The 21,601-nt window shown below is 44.2% G+C and overlaps 2 protein-coding genes across 2 annotated transcripts in view; one reads left to right on the top strand and one right to left on the bottom strand.

The window, feature by feature from the left end:
• rnf2 (ring finger protein 2) overlaps nt 1–1,714 on the bottom strand; it is a 49,548-nt gene extending 47,834 nt beyond the window's left edge. The window contains exon 1 of the mRNA XM_084326786.1: nt 1,649–1,714. The gene's annotated coding sequence lies outside the window, so the exon portion shown is untranslated. The remainder of the gene's footprint in view (nt 1–1,648) is intronic.
• A 2,832-nt stretch (nt 1,715–4,546) lies between these two features.
• LOC311238979 (ADAMTS-like protein 2) overlaps nt 4,547–21,601 on the top strand; it is a 62,626-nt gene continuing 45,571 nt past the window's right edge. Inside the window, exons 1-8 of the mRNA XM_084327193.1 lie at nt 4,547–4,657; nt 6,301–6,372; nt 7,143–7,243; nt 11,800–11,875; nt 12,714–12,816; nt 14,386–14,531; nt 19,791–19,914; nt 20,256–20,336. Coding sequence (XP_084183319.1) covers nt 4,559–4,657; nt 6,301–6,372; nt 7,143–7,243; nt 11,800–11,875; nt 12,714–12,816; nt 14,386–14,531; nt 19,791–19,914; nt 20,256–20,336 — 802 coding nt within the window. The 5' untranslated portion in view covers nt 4,547–4,558. The remainder of the gene's footprint in view (nt 4,658–6,300; nt 6,373–7,142; nt 7,244–11,799; nt 11,876–12,713; nt 12,817–14,385; nt 14,532–19,790; nt 19,915–20,255; nt 20,337–21,601) is intronic.

Genomic DNA, 21,601 nt, shown 5'->3' with positions numbered 1-21,601 from the left:
AAAAGGCCCTAAGTCTACACTACTAGGTCTACACTATAGGCTACACTACTAGGTATACACTACTAGGTCTACATTATAGTCTACTACACTACTAGGTCTATACTATAGGCTACACTACTAGGACTACATTACTAGGTCTACACTACTAGGTCTACACAGAGAGATTAACCTCCAGAGCAAAGTTACCAGAGTGACCACAACTCTTTCATGTCTCAAATATGGATGATCAAGTTCAACAACTTGTGCTTTTATTTTGATATTCCTTATTTCAACGTTGAAATTATGCGTGGGGTCACCAAAAACAATCCTAAATAAAATGGGGTTGTGGTATAAAAAAGTTTGGTCTAGTCTAACAGACACACCGACTAGTCTAGTCTAACAGACACACTGAATAGTCTAGTCCAACAGACACTGACTAGAGTCTGGTCCTTAACAGACACTGACTAGAGTCTGGTCTAACAGACACTGACTAGAGTCTGGTCTAACAGACACTGACTACTAGAGTCTGGTCTAACAGACACTGACTAGAGTAGACTCTGGTCTAACAGACACTGACTAGAGTCTAGTCCAACAGACACTGACTAGAGTCTAGTCCAACAGACACTGACTAGAGTCTAGTCCAACAGACACTGACTAGTCTAGTCCAACAGACACTGACTAGTCTAGTCCAACAGACACCGACTAGTCTAGTCCAACAGACACTGACTAGAGTCTGGTCTAACAGACACTGACTAGAGTCTAGTCTAACAGACACTGACTAGAGTCTGGTCTAACAGACACTGACTAGAGTCTAGTCCAACAGACACTGACTAGAGTCTGGTCCAACAGACACTGACTAGTCTAGTCCAACAGACACTGACTAGAGTCTTCTAGTCCAACAGACACTGACTAGAGTCTTAACAGACACTGCATGTCTAGTCTAACAGACACTGAAGAGTCTAGTGTAACTAACAGACACACCGACTATTAGTCTAGCCTAACTAGGTTTAGGAGGGTTTTTAATCCATGTACTGGTACTGTAGGTAGTAACATTTCTAATTGACATCTTAAACCATGTAGACTGGTAATGTACTTAATTAAATGTATTATCTGAGCATATTATTAAACCATGCAGACTGGCTGATGTTTTACAGTCTCTAGAAGAGGGTTAGTATTACAACACGAGGGCTCTCGTAGGACAGTCTCTGAGGACATACTCTGGACTGTCCCAACACATCTGTCCTGGTCTAAACCCGTTCCACTGAGAGACGTGGGTGAATCCCAGTAAATAGCCCGAGCCCATTCTGCATGGCAAGGCTCAGGCTAATGCTAACTGGCTAATAATTAGCAGGATAGCTTCTCTTTGTGTCGATAGAAACCGGGTGGCGTTTATAACCCCAGAAGACAAGAGACGTGTCTCCGAGACAGTAGACACAGTATGTCTGTCTGGCATGTCTTGCTAGAATAACAGGACAATTTACCACGAGTCTCAATCCCGCCTGGTGTTTGTTGTTGCAGAGAAAAACAACACAGAGAGGGGGAGGGAGAGAGAGAGAGAGACAGAGACAGAGAGACAGAGAGACAGAGAGACCGGGATAGAGGGAGAATGAGAGAGACGGGTTCTGGTTACACATATCACGTTAAAACCCTGTGTTTTACAGTAACTTACATGTTTCTGTTGTGTTTGTCAGACCGTTCAGCCAGCAGCGCGTCCTGGACAAGGCAATATGGCGGACGGTTCTTCTCGCAGGGGAATCTGGGAAATGTAGGCACTAGGCCAAAAAACCGTCTCTAACGTTAATCAACATCACTGGCATTTAGTTTTTTTGTTTATATTATACTACTAGTGATCGATTAGTGTCACTTGAATGTTTTTGTATTGAATTCTGTATACTAAAGATGTATATAAAAATATATACATAAATAAAATAAGAGTTATGCTGTAGCTAAGGTCTGCGGTATATAGAATAGAATAGAATCGAATATAATAGAAATACTTTATTCATCCGGAGGGAAATTTAGCACTACAAATCGCTCACAGTAAACAGTAAACATTTAGGGAGACAAAACAAGTCACGAATGAAGAATAAAATAAGCCAAAGAATAAAAATACCCAGCTCCGGTATATACAATTCCTGTTATACATTCTAATATAAAATATACAGTAAAATATACAGAAGTCTACTGTAAGTGTAATATTGAATATTGTAAAATATACAGTAAAATATACAGAAGTCTACAGTAAGGGGTGGAGCTGGACTCTCTAGTGTGTATATGAGCATCTTAAAAGTAAAGTGGGGGAAAAAAGTATTTATTTTTTATATTTGTTCATATTCTGCTGCTGTGAGTTGAGTAGTTGCAGTTTCCATGTTGTCCACTGGGATGCCCAGAGGTTGAGGGTTCTACTGTTGCTTTGCTCCTGGGCCAGGAGTTTCAACCCCTTTTTCAGGCCTACCTAATTCAAGCATAAAAAATGTGCAACTCGTGCAAAATGTGGCTCCACGGATACTAACTAAAACTAGAAATTTTGATCACATCACACCAGTTTTGTGGCTTCCTATTCAAGCCAGATCTGACTTTAAAGTGCTACTCCTAACCTACATTTTTTAAAATGGGCTTGCACCGCTTTATCTATCCGATCTCATCTCACGATACTCGCCCGCTCGTCCTCTGCGCTCACAAAATGCGGGGCTTCTATCGATTCCTAGGGTTAAAAAGAAATCCAACGGCCACAGAGCCTTTGTCTACCACGCTCCCTACCTGTGGAACAAATTACGTTCCGTCGTCAGGGGCGCCTGCTCTGTCAAAGCTTTTAAATCCTTGCTTAAGACCCATCTTTTCTCTCTCTCCTTCAACCTATCCTGATCTCACCTGGTCGGGGACTGACCCTTAGATTAATCTGTCTAGTTTAGTTAGGATGTCTATTTGCTCCCATGTCTGCTTTTCTGCAGACATGGGAGAACCTTTTTAACCTCTGTCTCTGTCTCAACCGGTCCCATGGAACAGCTTCACGCCGCCTCGTGTCTGGCCTGCAGCGCTGAACCTTACAGGTCTGCTCTGCCCTGACCAATTCTGAGTGGTTTCTCCTGCCCCCCGGCTCATATTCTTTAAAAAATGCTCAGTTGCTATCGCTATCAGCTCTATTTTTAATCTTAATCTTTCAAAATGTTCAGTTGCTATCGCTATCAGCTCTATCTTTAATCTTTCAAAATGTTCAGTTGGTATCGCATGCACTTATCTGTGTTTCACTACACACATGAGTGCATGCCTATACCAACTGTTTCGCCTGTTTTATTGCAACACTATCGCCGGCATCTAAGAAGGGAGATCCCCCCTTGAACGGCCCTTTAAGGTTTCTCTCCTCCACATTGCCTGTGGTGCATTTTTTTTCCTATTGCTAGGTTTTAGTGAGTTTTTCCTTACCTCCATGTGGGGTATGTCTGGAAGTGTTGCATTCATTTATTTTACATTTTTTGGACTTTATGTTTTGGACTGTATATGTATTGTAAGTGATGTTATATGTTCTATGTTGGAACAATGCTGTAATTGCACTGAAAACAAATTCCACCAGCCTGGCTGGGTGGTCATTAAAGAATCTAATTTAATCTAATGGTGTTTTTGTTTTGTTCTTGATTCATTGTGATGTTTCTTCTTGACTTGTTTAAAGAAGACGTGTCCGGCCCATGGCGACATTAACGTGTGTCGTCGGGCCTTACAAATACATTTGATTTGATTTGATTTCTCTGGGCACCCCAAAAGTAATGAGCAAGATACTATACGATAGATTGTTTTCTAATAGAGGCTTGTCCTGCTGTCGCCAGAGGCTTGTTGGTTTGGTCTGTTATGTCTTTGTCAGCAGTATCTTTTATATTATATTCATTCTTCAGAACAATGTAGGTTATAATAATTTTATCTGTACTTTTAATCTCGGGAGTCAATTGAGGGAGACACTCAAATCCAAACACATCTTTATTTTTAATTTTTTAATGCTTATAAACAGTATTACAGTATACAGTATTACAAAAAAAGATAAAAAATACAGTAGTAGCAGCATTGTGCAATAGTAACAGAATCAGTGGACAGCCATTGATCAAAAATCTAAAAGTCCAAGAGAGACAAGAGATCTAAATTGTAGGTAAAGTTAAAGCGATTCCATGATGCTGCTGCATCGACACATAAATGAATGACAAAAATTATGATTTTTGTTTTGCCACAAATTTGGGTTCCAACCCTTACGACCTATAATTAATCAATTACAGCAGACGAAATGGATAGATAGATAGATAGATAGATAGATAGATAGATACATGCATAGATAGATCTGTGTGTGTGTGTGTGTGTGTGTGTGTGAGAGAGAGAGAGAGAGAGAGAGAGAGAGAGAGAGAGAGAGAGAGAGAGAGAGAGAGAGAGAGAGAGAGAGAGAGAGAGAGAGAGAGAGAGAGAGAGAGAGAGAGAGAGAGAGAGAGAGAGAGAGAGAGAGAGAGAGAGAGAGAGAGAGAGAGTGTAGATCGGGGGGTTGGGTTAGTGGAGGGTGGAGGAGGAGGGGTCGAGGGGGAGGTCTCGTTGCTCTGAATGAATCATGTTCCGTACCGGAGGCTCCACCGGCTCCGCTCTCCTCTCCTCCCTGCTAATCCTGCTCCTGACCCTACCGGGACCGACCACCGGCACCGTTCACAGGGTAAATACCAACAACGAGCCCAGCTCGGGGTTTTGAGACGGCAGTGTGTTGTGTTCGGTGTGTCTGCTGCCTGGCTGCTCGCTCTGAGCTCCGGCGGTGTGATGGGGGGGGGGGGGGGGGGGTGTAGGACAACTTATCAAACGCACTCCGTTGTTTAACTAGTAGATCTGAGGGGGAATAACAGCACGATATAAGACTTTACCACGTCAACACACACATCCCGGCGGCACCAGTCGGCCTGGGCACCACGGCAGAAGTTGTGGAGTTGTTTTTGGAGGTTTGTCATTGTTCACAGATCAGGCGAGTTTCTAACCCAACATTAGCAACCAGCTGGTGTTCCAGGAGGCTCCACAGTGTAGCCTGCTCTGTGCTGCTCAGCTCCTGACTCTCTGCTCGATCTGCTCCTATTCCCCCTCCTCTTCCTCTACCCCTTCATGCTGTCCCCCCTTTCTGTGCCGCGAGATCAAAGCACAGTAGGTGCGTCTTACATTGCCAAAGCACACATAACATCATAGTAATGAAAACATTTAGTCACAAACAAAAGACAAAAATCACAAAATCTGTGAATGTCAACAAACAAACAAATAATAATAATCAAAGTGAAAGAAAAGTCACTCAGTATTAAATGTCTCATATTGTCTCTCCTGTCCACTGGCTGTCCCTCAGCTGATGGCAGCTCCACACATAATAATGTGCAGCTAAAATGGTGGATTCTATCCTAGAAGATATTCAAATGAGGATATGCAACTCTTAAAATAAAAAAATCCTAAACTCCCGGTTCCTACACCTGCACGAAGAAAGAAATGTTGAATAATCTGCTGAATCTGCTGCCTTGCATCTGATTGGTCCAGTGTTTTTTTTACCACTTTACCACTGGTATTTACCACTTGGTTAGTTTTCCACTGGTATTTACCACTTGGTTAGTTTACCTCTGGTAATTACCACTTGGTAGGTTAGTTTACCACTGGTATTTACCACTTGGTAGTTTTCCACTGGTAATTACCACTTGGTAGTTTTCCACTGGTAATTATCACTTGGTTAGTTTACCACTGGTATTTACCATTACCACTTGGTTAGTTTACCACTGGTATTTACCACTTGGTTAGTTTACCACTGGTATTTACCACTTGGTTAGTTGACCACTGGTATTTACAACTTGGTTAGTTTAGTTGACCACTGGTATTTACGAGTTGATGCAATGTAACAACACGCACCATAATATGGAACATCATCACGACATGACTTTAGGAGTTGACGCGTACCGTACAGACACTCACGATAATATGGAACATCACCACGACATGACTTTGTTAGCTGGGGTAATTGGTTCCGACAGTCCTTCCTGTCTGTCACCTGGCAATGACTGCTGTGACAGTGTGTGCCTCTGGGTTAGCCCAGCTAGCCTAATGAATACGTTGAGAGTGGATTATTGCACCTGGGTCTACTTACTACAGCAGGCCCTGGGCAGCAGTGATAGATGAGGCAGAGGACAAGGATGCTTGTCTGTATTGATCTGTATTCTATTATTACAGTAACACAACAGAATTGTGTGGTGCGTGTGTGTGTGTGTGTGTGTGTGTGTGTGTGTGTGTGTGTGTGTGTGTGTGTGTGTGTGTGCGGCTGTGCGCGTGTGCGTGTGTCAGGACAGCAGCGAGGGGGGAGCAGAGCCACGGAGCCTTCAGACACCTGGAGGACAAACCGATACACACACACAGGTAAAACACACACACATTCAGAAAAAATAAATAACGCACATCCTCCGTTTGTTGGTGCTGAGCCACACTGTAAAAACAGTAATACATAAGACAAAGCGGGGCTCGCAACTCAGTTGTTGTTCCAAGGTGTTTTAATTGACAAAAAGACAGTAGATGAATAAAGATGCTTGAAGAAGCCCGGAAGGGTCGGTCGAAACGTCGCATCTACTGCCTTTTTGTCAATTAAAACACCTTGGAACAACAAGTGAGTTGCGAGCCCCACACACACACACACACACACACACACACACACACATGTTAAATGTTATTTATTGTTGTTTTTAGGCTGCTCTCTGTGCTGCTGTTCCTGTTTGTTTTGTTGTATTGTCATCGCTGCTGTGAGGTTAAGGAATTAGACACAAAGACTTTCACTCACCTGTACTGTGTTGATGTGACAATAAAGTTATATTCTATTGTATTCTATTCTATGCTACAATACATGTATTGTATTTATATGATATGATATGATGTTATAATATATAATATTATTCTATTATGTTATATTCTATTCTATGTTATATTCTATTCTATGATATTCTATTATATGATGTTATATTCGTTTCTATTCTATTATGTGTTATATTATATTATAGTTATAGTATATTCTATTCTATTATGTTATATTATATGATATGATATTCTATTATATTGTACTATATATTGTATATGATGTTATATTATATTATACTATATTATGTTATATTATATTACATCATATGGTTATATAACAGGAGGAGATGCGGTGGTGGGGAGAGTGGTCTTCCTGGTCCTCCTGCTCGAGGAGCTGTGGAGGAGGAGTCAGGAGCCAGGAGAGACACTGCCTCATACAGAGGTCTGTTCTGCCTCCTCACACAGAGGTCTGTTCTGCCTCCTCACACAGAGGTCTGTTCTGCCTCCTCACACAGAGGTCTGTTCTGCCTCCTCACACAGAGGTCTGTTCTGCCTCCTCACACAGAGGTCTGTTCTGCCTCCTCACACAGAGGTATGTTCTGCCTCCTCACACAGAGGTCTGTTCTGCCTCCTCATACAGAGGTCTGTTCTGCCTCCTCACACAGAGGTCTGTTCTGCCTCCTCACACAGAGGTCTGTTCTGCCTCCTCACACAGAGGTATGTTCTGCCTCCTCATACAGAGGTCTGTTCTGCCTCCTCATACAGAGGTCTGTTCTGCCTCCTCACACAGAGGTCTGTTCTGCCTCCTCATACAGAGGTCTGTTCTGCCTCCTCCTCACACAGAGGTCTGTTCTGCCTCCTCACACAGAGGTCTGTTCTGCCTCCTCACACAGAGGTCTGTTCTGCCTCCTCATACAGAGGTCTGTTCTGCCTCCTCCTCACAAAGAGGTCTGTTCTGCCTCCTCATACAGAGGTCTGTTCTGCCTCCTCACACAGAGGTCTGTTCTGCATCCTCCTCACACAGAGGTCTGTTCTGCCTCCTCACACAGAGGTCTGTTCTGCCTCCTCATACAGAGGTCTGTTCTGCCTCCTCCTCACAAAGAGGTCTGTTCTGCCTCCTCATACAGAGGTCTGTTCTGCCTCCTCACACAGAGGTCTGTTCTGCCTCCTCACACAGAGGTCTGTTCTGCCTCCTCATACAGAGGTCTGTTCTGCCTCCTCATACAGAGGTCTGTTTGGTTCTAGTCTGTTCTGTTCTATCTCATCTGTTCTGTTCTATCTTTATTCTCATGTAGTCTGTTCTATTCTAGTCTAGTCTCTTCTAGTTTGTTCTGTTCTGTTCTAGTCTGTTCTATTCTAGTCTGTTCTGTTCTATCTTATTCTGTTCTAGTCTGTTCTGTTCTATCTCATCTAATAATAATAATAATTCATTTATTATATAGCGCTTCTCAAGAACCCGAAGTCGCTGACAATAGTCGCTGACAACCGAAGAAACCCTCCCCAACATGTCTCGATGACTACAGACCGGTGGCACTCACCTCTGTGATCATGAAATGTTTCGAGAGGCTGGTCAAGGATCACATTTGTGCCTCCCTCCCCAGTGATATGGACCCTATGCAATTTGCATACAGGACAAACAGGTCCACTGACGACGTGGTCTCCCAGGTACTGCACAGCACCCTCTCTCACCTTGACCGCCAGAAGGGGGGCTATGTGAGACTGTTGTTCATTGACTACAGCTCAGCGTTCAACACCATAGTCCCCACCAGACTGGTGGACAAGCTGATCGAGCTGCGTCTGAGCTCCGCTCTGAGTGCCTGGGTACTGGACTTTCTGAGTGAAAGACCCCAGGCGGTCAGGGTGGGGGGTCAGACCTCCAACACCATCACCCTGAGCATCGGGTTCCCCCAGAGCTGTGTTCTGAGCCCCCTGCTGTACTCACTCTACACACACGATTGTGTGGCCAAGTTCAGCTCCAACTCCATAGTGAAGTTTGCAGACGACACGGTGGTGGTGGGGCTGATCTCGGACAACGACGAGAAGGCCTACCGGGAGGAGGTTAAGGTACTGGAACGCTGGTGCCAGGACAACAGCCTGCTCCTGAACATTGGTAAAACCAAGGAGCTGATCGTGGATTATAGGAGAGGACAGCAGGAGACACACACACCACTGAGGATAAACGGGGCTACCGTGGACAGGGTGAGCAGCTTTAAGTACCTGGGGGTCCACATCTCAGAGGATCTGACATGGTCAACACACATAGACACAGTCGTAAAAAAGGCGAAGCAGCGCCTCTACCACCTGAGACAGTTAAGGAAGTTCAGATACTCCAGTCCTTCTACTCCGGAGCTGTAGAGAGCATCTTGACTGGAAACATCACTGCCTGGTATGGAAACAGCACGGCACAGGACAAGAAGGCCCTACAGAGAGTGGTGCGCTCAGCCGAGCGTACCACGGGTATTGCACTACCTCCCCTGCAGGTTCTATACAACAAGAGGTGCAAATCCAGAGCCTGCAGAATAATGAAAGACCCTCACCACCCCAACAACAGCCTGTTCCAGCTGCTGAGGTCAGGCAGACGCCTGCGAACGCCAGCTACTAGGACAGAGAGGCTTCGGCTCAGCTTCTTCCCCCAGGCCATCAGAGCCTTGAACACTGAACACTGAGTGCCATAGAACACTGAACTCTCCACACACAAGCACACATGAGCACACACACGACACGCACGCTGTACACGCTCGCACACTAGCAGCCACTTTAACATGAGCAAGCACACACTCATGCTGCACACGCCCACACTTATGGCCACAAAGGAAAGGTCACTTTAAAAATAGTATAGCAACAGTAACAGTGTATTGCACTACCAAAGGACCTAGCATGTCCTCCATGCTCTGTAAATAACTTATGTACAAATACCGATATGCCCCACTATGTTACCTGTTTATTGCACAATGTTGTTTTATTGGATTCTATTATATGTTGTACTACTGTATTGCACATCGTTGCGGGCAAGACCACCCGCATTTCATTGTATACTTGTATGCCTTGACAAATAAAACTCTTGAAAACTCTTGACTTGAATAGGCAGAGCAACAAAGTAAAACAAAGAAACAAAAAAAGGAACATAAGACCACGGGGGAAACAGGGGAAAGCAGCATGAGATACACAGAACATAGAGCCACAGTAACAAACATCAAACAGGTTGGAAGGGGGGGGGGGGTTATGGGTGGGGGAGGTTGAAGGCTAGGGAGAACAGGCAGGATTTGAAGGTGGAGAGTGTGGGGGAGTCTCTGATGGACTGAGGGAGGGAGTTCCAGAGTCGGGGTGCAGTGCGTGAGAAGGCCCGATCACCAAGGTTTTTAAGTTTGGATGACGGAACAGTGAGGGAGGCAGTGGAGGAGGACCGGAGGGAATGGGTGGGGCGGTAGGGAAGAAGAAGATCAGTCAGGTAGGGGGTACAAAGGGCTCCAGACTAACTTTTTTCACCACCGTCCCAGAACCGTCCCGAAATACAATTTTAACCGTCCCAAAGTGAATGTAACCGTCCCAAAAATCAAATGTCGTTTCTTTACTTTGGTTTTGTCGTCTATAGTTGTTATTGCCATAAGAAACACCATTCAGAGAAGGGGAGAATAAATTGATTTAGTCAAAAGGCTCCCAGGTGGAAAGATTTCACAAGAATAATTATGATTAAAAATAAAAAAAAAAGTGTTTAACAAGGTGCTAGTATAGGGATATTTGGTCACGGTGCTGTTATAGTCAACCAATTGGAGCCATGTTGATTATTCCTTCCATAGGAAAATATATTTAAATGTATTTGTATTTTATTTCGTTTTAGTTTTTTTTGTTATTACAAATGTGTGTGTTTATGGTTGAAAATGTTAGAGATAAATAAAGATCAAATAAAATCTAACTGAATAAGTTATTCCTCTTCTAACAAGAAAGAAAAACGTAGTTTAGCTTTAAACTATATAATGTCATTGCGTCCAGAGATTCCACCTTTGATAACTAAAGTAATGACACTTGACTAGTAATGAAACATGTCCCTTAGATCGCGCTGTCCTCCTGGTCGATATTGATAACTGCTGCTAAAATAAAATAAAATAAAATAAGTCCCGAGTCGAGACTCCGTGCTGCTCCCAACGAAACTCAATAGTATGCAACTGCAGAGCCGCAGAGCCAGGGGCGCTTTCAGGTCCGGTCACAGGCCCGCTCAACAGCGCCCCCCACCCAACGGCACTGTGCAATACTCCAATTCAGCCATTGGGAATTCAGCCGTTGGGTGGGGGGCGCTGTTGAGCGGGCCTGTGACCGGACCTGAAAGCGCCCCTGGCTCTGCGGCTCTGCAGCTGCATGCTATTCGCAAATCCAGCATGAGCCAGCTCCCGCTGCAGCCGTCGTTATCAGAACACTACACTACACACATATCATAATGTTTACAGCAAACTGTAGTTGATCACCAGGTATGTTTTATTAACGTAGAATAATTCATATATATATATATGCGCGCACTGACAGTCGGCTAATTGACATTTCCTGTGAAAAAAATTAAATCCTCTCCGTCCCGTTTGCGTCCCAAAAAAGATTTCTATTCGTCCCAAATCAATATTTGATCGTCCCCGGGACGACGGGACATCGTTAGTCTCGAGCCCAATACATCTGTTCTAGTATGTTCTGTTCTATATTATTTTGTTCTAGTCTTTTCTGTTCTATCTCATCTGTTCTAGTCTGTTCTGTTCTATCTTTATTATGTTCTCTAATGAGAGAGACGTGTAGCACAGTGCTGTATGTAGACGTGTATAGCTGTGCTAACCCTTTCTCTGTGTGTCTGCTTGTTTGTGTATCTGTATATGTGTGTGTGTGCTTGTTTGTGTATCTGTGTGTGTGTGTGTGTGTGTGTGTGTGTGTGTGTGTGTGTGTGTGTGTGTGTGTGTGTGTGTGTGTGTGTGTGTGTGTGTGTGTGTGTGTGTGTGTGTGTGTGTGTGTGTGTGTGAACAGGCTCTCCACCACTCAGAACACCAACAGTTCCTACTGTATTGGTTCTCCTAAACACTACCAGTTGTGTCCTGACCAGGTAGCCCCCTACTCCCTAACTCCTACTCCATAACCCCAACACCTACTCCCTAACATTAACCCTACTCCTAACCCAGTTTGCAGTTTGATTTGGTTTTTAAAGAACATTTGTACCTTAGGTAAACCCACTCAATTGTATTCTATGCTTTTATCCACTAATGATAGACATGACCATAATACCAGACATGCTTCAAGTAGTCGCTTTACCCTACCCTCTGCCTAGAACCAATGTTCTAAAGAAAACTGCAATGTATAGAGCCATAACATATTGGAATAGGATCCCATTACATATCATACGGACGGATGGAAAACAAGGACAGTTTCAAAAAGAACTTAAGGAGCCATAATCCGGAAGGAAATCAATATATGTCATGCATGAGTGTAGCTGCAGCCATGTTATCCAAACTTCTTCTGTTTACTTTGTGTTTTTTTTAAAGGTATGGTGAAATGGATTCACCCTATGACCGTTTGTTTTATTTTCTATTGATTATGTATGTGATATATGACTGATTTACACTGAATGTTTCATATTTCTATGTGTATATCTGTGAGGACCCCAGGAAGAATAGTCAACACGTTGATGATGACTAATGGGGATCCTAATAAACATAAACATACTCCCTAACCCCTAACACCTATTCCCTACTCCATAACCCCTACTCCCTAACCCCTACTCCATAACCCCAACACCTACTCCCTAACCATAACCCCCTACTCCCTAACCATAACCCCTACTCACTAACCCCTAATCCCTAACCATAACCCCTACTCCCTAACCTTAACCCTAACCCTAACCACCCTGTCAATAAAACTGAAATGTTTTGTGTGTGTGTGTGTAGCCCTGTCCCAGTCCCAATTTGAGTTTTAAACAGCTCCAGTGCTCCCAGTTCAACTCCAAGGCCTTTGGACGCAGACATTACCAATGGATCCCACTTTACCCTGGTAGATATCTCTGTCCCACTTTTACCCTGGTAAGATATCTCTGTCCCACTTTACCCTGGTAAGATCTCTCTGTCCCACTTTACCCTGGTAAGATTACTCTATATACTCATGTATATTTACCCTGGTAAGATCTATCTATATATATTACCCTGATAAGATCACTTTAAACATGTATATTTACCCTGGTAAGATCTCTATCCCACTTTACCTGATAAGATCACTCTATATACATGTATATTTACCCTGGTAATATCCATCTATATATATTTACCCTGGTAAGATCTCTCTCTTTTCATTTATGTCTCTATCTCTCCCTCTCTTACTGTACCCTTGTAAGATGTATTTCTTTATCTCTATCTTTGTCATTACCAATGGATCCCACTTTACCCTGGTAAGATCTCTCTATCTTCCTCTGCCCTCTCTCTCTGGCTGTCTCTCTCACTCTGGGTCTGTCTCTTCCTCTCTCTGTCTGTCTCATCCATGGTTGTGCAGAAGGTCTAGGTTGGTTGGTCGGTGACTGAGGGGGTCACCTGACCACGTGAACACTGACTAACCAAAACCTGCTGAAAGGTTTAGGGGGTGACAGTGGCTCGGGAGGTAGAGTAGTCGTCTGGTAATCCGGAGGTTCCCGGTTCGATTCCCGCTCCTCCGGGCAGATACGAGATACAAGATACAAGAGTTTTATTTGTCACAGCATACAGTGAAATGCGGGGGGTCTCGCCCGCAACGATGTGCAATAGTACAAGTAATAATAATAAGAGTCCAACCAATAGAGCGACATAGTGCAATAAACAAGTAAACAAAGTACTAGGCATATCGGTATCTGTACATGAGCTATTTACAGAGCATGGTAGGACATGCTAGGTCCTGTGGCAGTGCAGTACACCGTTGGCTACGGATGAGGCATTGGGTCTTTATGTACACTGCTATACAATGCTATATTATACGATCTCAAGCTATACTAGCGTGTTGAAGCAAGACACGTAACCCCTAATTGCTCCTGGTGAGCAGGTTAGCACCTTGCATGGTTGCCTCCGCCATCGGTGTGGGTGAATGGGTAAAATGTGAGGAACAAATTGTAAAGCGCTTTGGATAAAAAGTGTCTCAACGACTGTGGAGTGTTTTGAGCTGCAGCCAGTAGAGTATCTTCTGAAACATCTGATTGTCTCAAACTCTGACATCCTGTGTACATCACGTCCTCTGACATCCTGTGTACATCACGTCCTCTGACATCCTGTGTACATCACGTCCTCTGACATCCTGTGTACATCACGTCCTCTGATATCCTGTGTACATCACTTCCTCTGATATCCTGTGTACATCACGTCCTCTGACATCCTGTGTACATCACTTCCTCTGACATCCTGTGTACATCACTTCCTCTGACATCCTGTGTACATCACTTCCTCTGATATCTGTGTACATCACTTCCTCTGATATCCTGTGTACATCACTTCCTCTGATATCCTGTGTACATCACTTCCTCTGATATCCTGTGTACATCACTTCCTCTGACATCCTGTGTACATCACCTCCTCTGATATCCTGTGTACATCACTTCCTGGTCAGATGATTACATCAGCATCTCCAACAAACCATGTGACCTGCAGTGTACGACGGTGAATGGGGAACGCCAATTGCTAGTCCCCGCCCACGACGGAACCTTCTGCCGCGACTCCAAGTACCAGGGCGTCTGTATAGAGGGGCGATGCCAGGTTAGTACCAGGGCGTCTGTATAGAGGGGCGATGCCAGGTTAGTACCAGGGTGTCTGTATAGAGGGGCGATGCCAGGTTAGTACCAGGGCGTCTGTATAGAGGGGCGATGCCAGGTTAGTACCAGGGTGTCTGTATAGAGGGGCGATGCCAGGTTAGTACCAGGGCGTCTGTATAGAGGGGCGATGCCAGGTTAGTACCAGGGTGTCTGTATAGAGGGGCGATGCCAGGTTAGTACCAGGGTGTCTGTATAGAGGGGCGATGCCAGGTTAGTACCAGGGTGTCTGTATAGAGGGGCGATGCCAGGTTAGTACCAGGGTGTCTGTATAGAGGGGCGATGCCAGGTTAGTACCAGGGCGTCTGTATAGAGGGGCGATGCCAGGTTAGTACCAGGGTGTCTGTATAGAGGGGCGATGCCAGGTTAGTACCAGGGTGTCTGTATAGAGGGGCGATGCCAGGTTAGTACCAGGGTGTCTGTATAGAGGGGCGATGCCAGGTTAGTACCAGGGTGTCTGTGTAGAGGGACGATGCCAGGTTAGTTATAGTATCAGAGTGTCTGTATAGATAGACGATGCCAGGTTAGTTATAGTACCAGGGTGTCTGTATAGAGGGGCGATGCCAGGTTAGTACCAGGGCGTCTGTATAGAGGGGCGATGCCAGGTTAGTACCAGGGTGTCTGTATAGAGGGGCGATGTCAGGTTAGTATCAGAGTGTCTGTATAGATAGACGATGCCAGGTTAGTTATAGTACCAGGGTGTCTGTATAGAGGGACGATGCCAGGTTAGGTATGAATGAATGAAAACGTTTATTTAAAATGGACACCACAGCTACATTGGACCAGTCACAGTGGACAGACCAGATGTGTTGTTTTGCGTGTTTATAGCACGAGTGCTAGTTTTCAACACCAGTGCATTGAGGCTTTTCTAAAATATAGAATAAAATGAACAGTATAATACAGAATTAAAATCACAAATCAGAACAAATAGAACAAGAGTCCATGATCAAAACAACAAAAACCAGTCCACGTCTACACATGTGACCACTGCTGCTTTGATTTCAACCGTACTTTGAGTCCTCTGTTGAAGACGTTCACATTGGACTCCAGTTTTAAGCCAGTAGGCAGAGAGTTCCATAAGTTTGCTCCTGTGACAGATAGTATAGTATCAGAGTGTCTGTGTAGAGGGACGATGCCAGGTTAGTTAACTATCATGACTAGGTAACTACCTACTAATACTACTACTTATATTACAAGAACTATTTAACTACTTGTGCTTACAACTACTAATTAACTACCACTTCTACTTATGCTACAACTACTAGTTAACTACCACTAGTAGTTACAGTACTCCTAGCACTGCTAGAAAGACGTCAATATCAATACATCATTGTAAATTCAATGTTCATACCTTGGCAGGATTACCACATAAACATGATGAGACTGATACGAGTCTGTTGGTAGCCTCCATTTTGTGTTGATTTTGTATTGATATTTTATTGATATATTATTGATATTGTATTTATATAGTACTGATATTGTATTGATATTGTATTTTCTTTTGATCCACTTTTTCTCCTCTTTTTCTATTTTTCTCCCATCCCAATTCCAATGTGCCAATTCTTCCCTCCCCTGTCTTGAACGTTGCTCGCATATGCCCCCCACTGGCCGGTTGTAGGGAGGATAGAAGCCTTTCATCACGTGTCCCCTCCGGTACACGAGGAGGCAGCCTGTCACATCTTTTCACCTGCCAGCGAGGACTCTCATTGGCGAGGTGTAATGTGTGGGAGGCTCACACTACCCCCGCCATTTCCTGTCTCTGCTGTGCAGGCGTCCCCAACCGACCTGTAGGAGTCGCTGTCCACAACGTCCAGATTACCACCCATCGACTTCCACCCGCTACCTCTGCCAATTGAGATAGTATGACGACTGGCCCAAGCCGGAGGCACCGGCGACAGCCGGAGTTGAACCCGGTGTCGCTTGCGTTTTTGACAAGCGCAATGTCTGCTGCGCCACCCAGCAGTCTCTTGATATTGTATTTATATAGTATTGATTTTGTATTGATATAGTATTTAATCCTTATTGATAAGGACAGGGCTGTACAGTGCGATGATATGATCGCAAATTGCCCCCTAATTTGGTCCGTGCAAGTTTAAAATAATATCTGGGGGCAAGCTTGCGAGTGGTGATTTCAACCCTTCATTCGCATTTCACTCCTAAATTAATCCATACAAATTGTAGTAAAACATTAGCCTACAACCAGGGCTGTACAGTGCAATATAATGTTGCGGTTGTAATTTCATTAGACAGACCAGCACGGACCTTTAATAACATGCAATTTAATTGACACGAGCAATGAGCTAACGGTAGCTTCTAACCAAGGTATCCATTAGGATTATGCTAAGCTAACTAGCGATCTCTGCTAACCCTGGAAAACGGTCAAAGCGGACTCCACAAGACTAGTTCCATTCGTGAGGAAAGGGGGTGGGTTATATTGACAACGCTTGACAACAGAAGTTTAAACATAACTTCATATTTATTGGTTATTCATTTCTGTATATCATTCAATTTCGATCTCCGTGTGTCTCCATCTCCATCTCTTCCTGTTTACATTCGAGTGTGACGTCATCACCTACGGCAGCTTAGACGATCAAAACGCGAACCTAGAACAAAACCCGAAGGGGGGGGCTGGCTCTCTTGTTCGTTCTCGCCCCCCCCCTCTCTCTCTCTCTCTCTCTCTCTCTCTCTCTCTCTCTCTCTCTCTCTCTCTCTCTCTCTCTCTCTCTCTCTCTCTCTCTCTCGCTCTCTCTCTACATTCAATGATTTAAAGTAGCCAAATGTTACACACAGTATAAATACTAACTGGATAGTTGATGATATAAACATTTAATTTCATTATCTGAAATATTCTAAAATCATTAAGTCTGTGTGATTATTATTTTCTCACAGTAGTGTGTGTGTATATATATATATATACGGTATATGTGTGTGTGTTTGGCTAAAGTGGATAGAAAACACAGTACTGTGTAAAAGGCACCCAAGAGTTTTTATATAAATTGTCTTAGATGTAAATAATTTTTTTTATTAGTGTGTCAGTAGACTACTCTTAGTACATTTTCATTAAATTATTTTTTAAAGCATCTTCATGGTTTAATAATGCAAACATATGTTGCAGGGACTTATTATAATCATCATATTGGCGTGACTGTATGCATCAAAGGGTTAAATCAAGCATTTTTAAGTGCTTTAGAGGAAATGTCAAAATATCGCGATATCATTTAGAGGCCATATCGCCCAGCCCTACTATAATGGTAAAATAGTTATTTAAAAATTTGCCCCTAAAAAATATTCTTTGCCCCTAAATTTCTCATTTAGGGGCAAGTGTGCCCCTAGTGAAAAAGCTTAGCGTACAGCCCTGAAGGAAGCCTTTCCAACTCCTCAACTAAAACACCTCCAGGTTCATGATTAACAAGGGGCTGTTCACCCTCTCCTCATCAAAAGATATCCCATGTGGAGAGTTGCGGTGGAGAGTTGCGGTTTAACAAAAGGCTAAATCTCCTTTGCAGCAAACAAGCAAAGGGGTTTATGGGAAACATGGTCTTATCATGAATATTAGGCCACCAACTGTCATCAAGGCTCATTTGATTACAGTAATTATACCAAGGTATCACAACTAATCTGACATTGATATATGATATGTGTAACTGAGGGGTACAATTCCCTGACTGTATTGATAAGTATGGTATCATTAAACCACTACCGCTTTATGTACTTTAACTACTGGCCATACAGTACACGATATCTAAATATGATGAACACTTTCCCACAATGAAATCGGGTCCACACAAAGGTAATAATCAAATATTTAATATATAGCAAAAGGTACATATAATAGTTACTATTACATTTATGATTTGAATGCACTTGTAAGGCAAATGAGTACTCGTAGGCAAATCAACACTGAATGTCCAATCTCTGGTTACGCAGGAAGCAAGTATACAACCTGGCTCTTAGGGAATTATAACGATGGCACACTTAATGATTATAGCTGGATATACTGTAGGGGTCCTCCCGGTTGTAAGCCGGTAGGGGGGGTAGGAGAGCCGTCGGCAGTATCCCGTCTGGTCAACGATGTCTAGGGAGACTTCAAGTACAGAAGACAGTGCAGTAGAATCTTGATCCACAGATGAATACACCTTGGCTCTCTTGTAGGCTGTAGCTGTAGCTGTAGCTGTAGGTCCACAATGAAGAAGAAGCGAGGCGACCTCAGTCTGGTCTGAGCGCCGTCTCACCTTGACTCCTTTCGGGGTAAATCCAACACTCACCGGTGTTGGCGATTATCCGCTCCACAATCAAAGTACCAAAGCAAATACATATTCCATGCCGCATAGGGCTCAGCAGTCGTCGGGTAGGTAATCCAATGTACAGGTCCACTCGGTCCTCGCCTAGAACTCCTCGGATGAAAGCACCACGTGTGGTCTGCCCAACCTGGCTAAGACTCTAGATAACACGAGGAAGCGACGGGGATGCTGCTCACTTTAGAACTCTAACCGCACGATGCACCATACATAATAGACTATTATTACTTAATAGAAATACGGTGCCAAACTCTGACAATTCAGCTATTAATTCGCACGAGGTCTCAATGCTATTCTAAGGCCAAACAGGCCATACTACACCGCACGCGGTATCGTGGGGTGAGGCTTCACGTTCTGTTACTTAGTTGGGTAGAAGGGTAAAGGACTAAGGGTCTTCTACATTTACTTGCGCCATATTTATATGCACGGTGAACAAATAGTGCCACTCTCTTTTCGGTAGCCGTATTCCTGCGCAGAGCCGGGGCTAGTAGAGACATGTCTCGTCGGTACCATTGAACTTGGCTCCAAGGGGCTTGTCTCCTGGCGCCAGGTCCTTGTCCAATAAGAGAATGAACTATTATGGGCTATAGTAGACTAAAGGGATATTCCGTGTATATGTACAAGGAATATACAAGGGATATCAAACGATATACAAATACTATTCAATATATATCCATAAATAAATATATATATTCGGTTTAATCTGATCCTTCACAACAATATGATATCTATTTTCTCCTCCTCTCCTCTCCTCTCTCCTCCTCTCCTCATTTCCTCTCTCCACTTCTCTCCTCCTCTCCTCTCTCCACCTCTCTCCTCTTCTCCTCTTCTCCTATCCTCCTCTCATCTCCCCCTCTCCTCTCTCCACCTCCCTCCTCCTCTCCTCTCTCCACCTCTCTCCTCTTCAGCCTGTCGGATGCGATGGAGAGTTGTACAGCAATACGATGATTGACATTTGTGGTGTGTGTGCAGGGGATGGGACTTCCTGTCACCGTGTCTCTGGATCCTACAGGACAGGAAACACACAGTTAGGTAACACACACATATATACACACACACACGCATATACACACACAGACACACACATACCACTAACATCCCAGTGTGTTTAAGGCTTTTTAAGTGTGTGTGTGTGTGTGTGTGTGTGTGTGTGTGTGTGTGTGTGTGTGTGTGTGTGTGTGTGTGTGTGTGTGTGTGTGTGTGTGTGTGTGTGTGTGTGTGTGTGTGTGTGTGTGTGTGTGTGTGTGTGTGTGTGTGTGTGTGTGTGTGTGTGTGTGTGTGTGTGTGTGTGTGTGTGTGTGTGTGTGTGTGTGTGTGTGTGTGTGTGTGTGTGTGTGTGTGTATTTAAATTGTGTTTGTCATTCTATCTCTAGGCTATGTACTGATCACCAACATCCCAGCTGGAGCCACAGACATTCAGATTATAGAGAGACGCAGGACTGAAAACATACTGGGTAAGAACTAATAAACCTTCTGTTAGACTGAAAACATACTGGGTAAGAACTAATAACCTTCTGTTAGACTGAAAACATACTGGGTAAGAACTAATAACCTTATGTTAGACTGAAAACATACTGGGTAAGAACTAATAACCTTCTGTTAGACTGAAAACATACTGGGTAAGAACTAATAACCTTCTGTTAGACTGAAAACATACTGGGTAAGAACTAATAACCTTATGTTAGACTGAAAACATACTGGGTAAGAACTAATAACCTTCTGTTAGACTGAAAACATACTGGGTAAGAACTAATAACCTTCTGTTAGACTGAAAACATACTAGGTAAGAACTAATAAATAACCTTCTGTTAGACTGAAAACATACTGGGTAAGAACTAATAACGATAGGTTATGAATATAACCGTAGTTCTATGAGTATTAGTGACGCTCAGCGTCAACTGCACATCTCACTCCAGTGACGTGCACTGAATAAAAACTTCACAAGGTACTTTTACATACCAACATCCATCTGGCCACACCCCCATCTGCTACCTACATAAGCAGGGGTGGGGCCACATACTCATCTCCTTCTCAATCATTTCACCACAAGGTAAGACCAAGGGCCGCAGTGGCATCTAGACGCTGAGCGTCACTAATACTCATAGAACTACGGTTATATTCATAACCTATCGTTCTATATCGTATTAGCTGCCGCTCAGCGTCAACTGCACAACGGGAGCTGAGCGGGAGCTGAAGCTCGACAAATGTACCCCACTGAGGCCCCCCACAACCATCAGAACCGGGGAGGACCGAGCCCCCCGACCCCTCCCTATTGGAGGACGGGAGGGAGACGGATCCGACCGTGCGAAGAGGAACTCGAGCAACTCAACGCACAGGGTGAGCAGACCGTGGCTTGACCCCACGACTACGCACACGCACAACCCGCATGCCACAAGGGAACGAACGGAAGGAACAAACCTCGTTACCGCCCCCAAAATTACGGGGTCAAGAGCAACTCAACCCCGTGGCAAGGCCGTAGCAGCGGAGCGCGAAGGAAGACCCAGACCCAGAAGGGACTGGATCCCCCCGGAAAAAGGGGGCCCGGAGAGGCCAATGACGTCACAGCATCAAGACCTCACCAGGCGGTCACTAGTGACACCGCCCCCCACATCGCCAGCGTATTCGGACAGGGCCCATCCAAGAGCAGGCCCTTCTAGCACGCCGCCTGGCACACTGACCCTGGCATACTCAGGCAGTCAGCATGGCTGTAACTCGAAGC

The sequence above is a fragment of the Notolepis coatsorum genome, assembly GCF_963971535.1.
Source record: "Notolepis coatsorum genome assembly, chromosome: 13".
In the NCBI taxonomy this organism is placed as follows: Eukaryota; Metazoa; Chordata; class Actinopteri; order Aulopiformes; family Paralepididae; genus Notolepis; species Notolepis coatsorum.
Note: the sequence above shows the minus strand (reverse complement) of the source record. Positions and strands in the feature narration are given on the sequence as shown.